The sequence below is a fragment of the Gossypium hirsutum genome, chromosome D10 (assembly GCF_007990345.1).
Source record: "Gossypium hirsutum isolate 1008001.06 chromosome D10, Gossypium_hirsutum_v2.1, whole genome shotgun sequence".
Classification (NCBI taxonomy): domain Eukaryota; kingdom Viridiplantae; phylum Streptophyta; class Magnoliopsida; order Malvales; family Malvaceae; genus Gossypium; species Gossypium hirsutum.
The window spans coordinates 57893381-57899380 of record NC_053446.1 but is presented as its reverse complement, the minus strand read 5'-3'; the positions used below and the strand labels follow the sequence as shown (position 1 = coordinate 57899380).

At 30.7% G+C, this 6000-nt stretch overlaps 1 protein-coding gene across 1 annotated transcript; it reads right to left on the bottom strand.

Moving 5' to 3' along the window:
• Nucleotides 1-3073: 3073 nt before the first annotated feature.
• Nucleotides 3074-5339, bottom strand: LOC121222500 (caffeic acid 3-O-methyltransferase). The gene is made up of 4 exons (XM_041103398.1): nt 4882-5339; nt 3713-4023; nt 3571-3635; nt 3074-3488 (listed from the first exon to the last, which is right to left on the bottom strand). Exons 1-4 carry the CDS (start codon nt 5307-5309, stop codon nt 3192-3194), a joined length of 1101 nt encoding a protein of 366 aa, XP_040959332.1. The 5' UTR covers nt 5310-5339; the 3' UTR covers nt 3074-3191.
• Between the last annotated feature and the right edge of the window lie 661 nt (nt 5340-6000).

The following is a 6000-nucleotide window of genomic DNA, read 5'->3' as shown; positions in this document are numbered from 1 at the left end:
TCTATTTATAGGTTTGTAAAATCATATCCTAATCAAAGTCAAATAGAAGTAATGTAGTAAGGTTAAAACACATTATTCTAATCAACATCAAACAGAGGAAGTAGACTTCTATTCGGCCCTCGACCTACGCCCTCGTAAATCCCCCTATTTTGCCACATGTATTTTATTTTATCATGAATTTGGGTCACATCTCGAACAAAGCTTGCATTGAAATGTATTTCCAAGTACACATAGCCTAACACACGACCATGTGTCATACACGGGTATATAGCACAATCATGTGATCTGTAAAATTTTAGGTGATTTTTGTGCACATGATCACAGTCTGTTGCATGGCTCAGTGACATGGCCATGTGACATATTTTTTAATATTTGCACTTTTGACCCACACGGCCTTGATGAGTGTACATGGCTATTCACACGGTCATGTAACCCATTCCACACAGCCACAATCTCTTCACACAGTCAGGGGCCATGGGCGTGTGACCCCTGTTTGTAAAATTTTCCTATCTTTCTATTTTTGTTTCAATTTAATCATTGATTAATATCAGGTTGGTTTTAATCTTTCGTAAGTTCGATATAAACCCGAAACAAATAAATTGTGTGTCGTATATGATTATATATGAATAAATTGATATGGAGTTGATATTTGGACTATGAAATGTAATCAAATATTCTGTATTTACATGTAGCACCTTATAACTCGGGTTTAGTAATCGGACCAAGTATGGAGTGTTACAACAACCATAGAAAGGAGGTTGAATCTTCTATAGAAATAGAGATGAAACAGATGGGGCCTCCCAAGAAACAAAGAGAACAGATTATTTGTAGCACTTTTGAGTGCGCCACCCAAGAAAAGGAGGCTAGACAATTACTACATTTTTGTGGACTACTACAAAAGCTTTAAGGTATGTCCAAGGGGCCCTATCCCCTTAGTGGGATTTATAGACCTAAGTATGGCGAGGAAAGCATAAGTTTTAGCCATCGTTGCACTTGCTATAAGCCGGGTTCGATCTTCCTCCCTATCCATTCATCATCGAGGTGTAGAGCTGTTATAAGATTTTACCCAGGCAATTGGCTAGAGTATCCTAGTGGATACTCATTAGATTTATCATCCTCTATTCTAAGGTATGTTCTACTCTCAATGAGTACTTATCCACCTACAGATCATCAAATCGTCACTTGGGGCTTACTAGCAATTTTTTTTAAATAACATCTTAGTGACTTAAATAAATCTTGTGAATAATTCAATGACTTAAATAAAAATTTTCTAATAGTTCAGTTATCAAATTGTAACTTTTTAATTAAGTAATTAAAACGAAAATTTACTCATAATTTAGTGACTAATGATGTAATTTACCCTAACTTTCTTTTGTAATGATGTGGTGTTTTGTGATTTGTTTTAATATTTTTGTGTCTGTCCGATTTGGTGATTTAGCATTGAGCATTTTATTCTTTTCTTCTTCTTCTTTTTTTCCTTTTCTTTTATAAGCTTTTTCCTATCATGTTTTGAGTTTATTTTAATCATTTTTGTATCCTTCCGATGTGGGGTTTGGTGTTTAGGATTGTTTTATGGCTTGTCCTTTGCATTTTTTGGGTTTCCACAATTTGAGTTTTAATATTCAAAAATATTAGGGTTTTTAGAATTTATTAATTTATAGTGGAGATGCTCAAATTGGGTTTAAATAATTAAATAAAAACTATTTTCTTTCGAATGTGCTCCAATGATTAAACTTTTTAAATTGGTTAAAAAAAAGTTTTATGTACTCAAATAATGATTAAAATTTTAAATTGACAAACAAGGACGAAACGATTTTAAGTGTATTTAAGTAAAAGCTTTTCAAATCAATTTCAAGTTATATTTTTATTTTTTAAAAATAATATTAGCCTGTATTTTTATTCTAAATATAAATCATTTTAATAAATATTAAAATTTTTATCACTCCGGTAAATCTCCTTTTAATTATTTTAGTGAGAAGAATGCATTTCTATTTGTAACTAAAAAGGATAATTATCATCAAAGTCCAATCATTCGGTTCATAACATTACGTAAAATAAAAGTAATGATTTTTTTAGATTATTTTAGTCATTTGTCTCAAAATAGATAGATTTAGGGTCTGTTTGATTGCTAGTAAAATATTTTCCGTAAAATGATTTCTGGAAAATGTTTTACTTTTCTGTAAAATGATTTACTGGAAAATATTTTCTGGTGTTTGATTGAATCTGTGTAAAATATTTTCTGCTGCTTGGCAGATTTTTTGAAAATATTTTTCGGAAAAGTTGTTTTTACATATATTAATATATATTAATAAATTTTTATATTTTAAATTATTTTTACTTATATTGCAATGATTTATTTATAATAATACTCAATTATTAAGCTACAATATTAATCGTTATAAATTGAAAAAAACTAATATCAAATAAATTATTTGTAATTGTGTTAAAAAAACAAGTATTGAATAATTAAAAAAACAAGTTACTGGAAAATCGATAAACAGAAGCAGTTTTCTACCGGAAATGAAGGAAGGAATGAAGGAGGCGATAGAGAGGAGAGCACTTACGGAAATTGAAAGGGTAAGACATTTTCCCTAAAATGTAACCCCTTTTCCCTTGTTTTGGAGTTCATTTTCCAAATGGAAAATGTTTTCCGCCAATCAAACGCTGGAAAAGTTGGAAATGATTTTTCGGAAAATCAATTCCGTCAATCAAACAGACTCTTATACTTGGGTTGTCATGTGAATGATACATTAGTATTTAATTAATTTTTTAAAATTTAAAAAATATATTTTTAATTTTTTATAATTTTTTTAAATAATTTTAATGATTTTTTATTTTTGAAAATAGTTTTTATTATTTTTTAAATTTTAAAAAAATTATTTAAATGTTGACGAGTCACCCATTTAGTAATCCATGTGTATTCAACGTCAGCAAAGTTAAAAAAGTTAACTTATTCTTTTATTTTGGGGTGATTTAATAAAAAAACACAAGTTTAAGAGCTAAAAAATAAAAATAAATAAATAAATGATTAAAATAACTTTTTCATAAATTTGGAGTATCAAATAAATCATTATACCAAAAATAAATACTACCATTAATTATTTAACCTAACCAGACACATCGAATCACCATGAAAGTTAATCCAAATTCTAAACCTAATAACAATAATAATATTGTACTAATTAAATTCATCATTTATAGAATTCCATGACAGCAACCACATTGAAAACAAGGCACTTGAGTTGAAAGCTTGAAAACCCAGCATCCATGGCCATGGACTTTAACTGCTTTTCAGTCCTTTGCTTTCCACCAAATTGCGTAGCCATATAGAGATCCAATTGAGAAATAAACTTGGCTGCATTACTTGCCTCTGCTTCCTCAACCATAATGAAACTTATTACTATCACTTTCCCTTTCTCTTCTAATGCTTCGTAGCAGTTTTTTAGGAGTTTTAAGCAATGCTCATCATCCCAATTGTGAAGAACTTCCTACAAAGCACAAACAAATTAAAATAGATACAATCGTAAAGTTTTGAATCCATCTAACTCCTATATAACCATGCATATCTACCTTCATCATTATGGTATCTGCTTTGGGAACAGTTGAGAACATATCTCCTCCTACATGCTCAATGCCTGCATGATACTAAAGACCAACTTACGAGCCAACTTAAATCAACTCACATGAGTTTAAAGTAGGGTTATATAATTACCAGGGAAAGATGGGGCTTGTTGTACAACATGAGGCAAGTCATAGTTAATGCCTTTAATGGAAGGGTATTTGGAGATGATCATGTTGAGAGTAACCCCATATCCACCCCCAACGTCTACCAAAGTAGTTACCCCTTGGAATCCATTGTATCTCTCAAGTATTTTCTTCACTATTACCTTCGAAAGATTTGTCATTGCGGTGTCAAATCTCTTCGCATTTTCTGGATTTAAGCTCTTATATTGATATGCTGGCATACCATGCACTTTCTCAAAGAGATTCCCACCTTCAAGGACCAGATCTTTGAACCGTAACCTATATATAAAATAAAGGATTCAAATATGCATGTGGAAGTTCAATAATTATTTTTAGTAATTCAATATTTTATTTGCAACTAGACGATTGTACAATTTGTCCATATTTTGACTCAAATCTTGTAATTATTTTTCTTACATCTTTATGAGAATTTTGAACCACAGTTGCCTTGATTTGATTATGTTGAACTTCTGTCAAGTGAGGACATTATTTGAGGAGTAAAAGGTATATTTAAAGAGATATGATTTCTTTAGAAATTTTAGTGTTGAAGATATTTTATGCCTTTCAGAGACCAATTCAGGTGTAATGTTAGTGGCATAATTTTATCATACTGGTTGGAAGATTATGAATATTGGAGAATTGTTGTTGGTATTGATTACTTATTTGTTCATTAATTAGAAGAATCTGTTTAAGGGAAATTTGCTTGTAAACAAACTATTTTCATGTTCAAATTGTAACTAAGCTTTTAAGGTTGATATTAGTTGAGTTTAACATAAATTATAACTTGTATTATTGATTCATAATAAATTACTTTTTAGGCAAATCTTACAAACATAAGAAATGTTCCAAATTACATAAATAATTTTTATGTGTATTGTTGTTAGTTGTTTTTTTAGTTACAACTTAACATACAATTAAGAAGCATACATGAACATAACTAATATAATTATACTTTATCAAACATGTAAATTTTCAAATAGGAGATCTAGGAAAATATAAATTGAGTTTGGTTTTAAATAATCTTTTATATGCATATTATAATTTGTATTTTTTATATTATAATTAAATTTTAGATATCAGAATTCAACCAAATTAAAATCAAATAATTATGAAAGAGAGTATTAGAACTTAACGTACCAGACTTCAGTGTCGGCCCTGTCGCTAGTAAAAACAGCCAAAGATCCATTATGTTCGTCATGAACAAAAGCTTTACCAGCCAAAGTAACCCCATACACTCTTTCACCATCTTCTCCATTACCCGCACCGGCATCGAGCTTTCGCGAAACGCAAGTAACTAAACCATGGCAAGCGAGGAGCCGAAGCATGCGATCGAGAAGGGAAGGCGCGTCAGGATTCTTCGCGCGAATCTCCGACGCGATCTGGTTCGAAGAAAGCTTCACATCAGGACCTGCCTTCGTTAATATATCGAAGACACCGAGCTGAACTGCGGCATCCAAAACATAAGAAAACATGTGGGAGCTTCGTAAATACCAAGCATAACCGAATGCTTCTTCTTCTTCGGACATGGCGTACGAGGAACTCAGCTGATTCTCGAGTGAATTCATTTCTTCTTCTTTTGGTTGATACTGGAAGAAGCTCTTTTACCCTAATCTATATTATAGTTTGTTGATGTGATCAAATAGGACAAAGTTAATGAACGTGACACAAGAAGGCATCGTACCACTAATTCAAAATGCTAACGGTACTTTGGATAAAATATTGATTTAGGGGGGAAATGGTTGAATTTATCCTAATTTCATTCCCTTTTCTTTTTCCTTTTTCCTCTTAATTTTGAGTTTATTTTAATCAATTTTGTATCCTTCTGATGTGGGGTGTGGTGTTTAGGATTGTTTTATGGCTTGTCCTTTGCATTTTTGGGTTTCCACAATTGTGTTTTAATATTTAAAAATATTAGGGTTTTCAGAAGTTATTAATTTATAGTGGAGATGCTCAACTTGGGTTTAAACAATTAAATAAATCGAATGATTAAATTTTTTAAATTGGTTAAATAAGGATTAATGCTTGAAATTTATTCAAACCCATTTTTTCAGATCTCATATTTAGTCTAATCCTTCTCAATTTTTAAATAAACCTTCAAACTTGGGTGAATAACCCAACCTACGAATAGTTTTAGTTCTCGCACCAATCCTTTATTTTTTTCATGAAAGTAAACATGTTGAAATAAGCTTTTAAATAGGCTACTTCAAGCAATAAAATGTTAATATATTTGAATGTTAAACGATATACCATTATCCC

What these genes read in the sequence shown, in the direction of transcription:
- LOC121222500 (XM_041103398.1), bottom strand. Translation starts at nt 5,309, where the DNA reads ATGAATTCACTCGAGAATCAGCTGAGTTCCTCGTACGCCATGTCCGAA. An exon ending in AGGGCCGACACTGAAGTCTG is followed by an intron (nt 4,024 to 4,881) that starts GTACGTTAAGTT and finishes TTTTATATATAG; the next exon opens with GTTACGGTTCAAAGATCTGG. An exon ending in ACAAGCCCCATCTTTCCCTG is followed by an intron (nt 3,636 to 3,712) that starts GTAATTATATAA and finishes AGTATCATGCAG; the next exon opens with GCATTGAGCATGTAGGAGGA.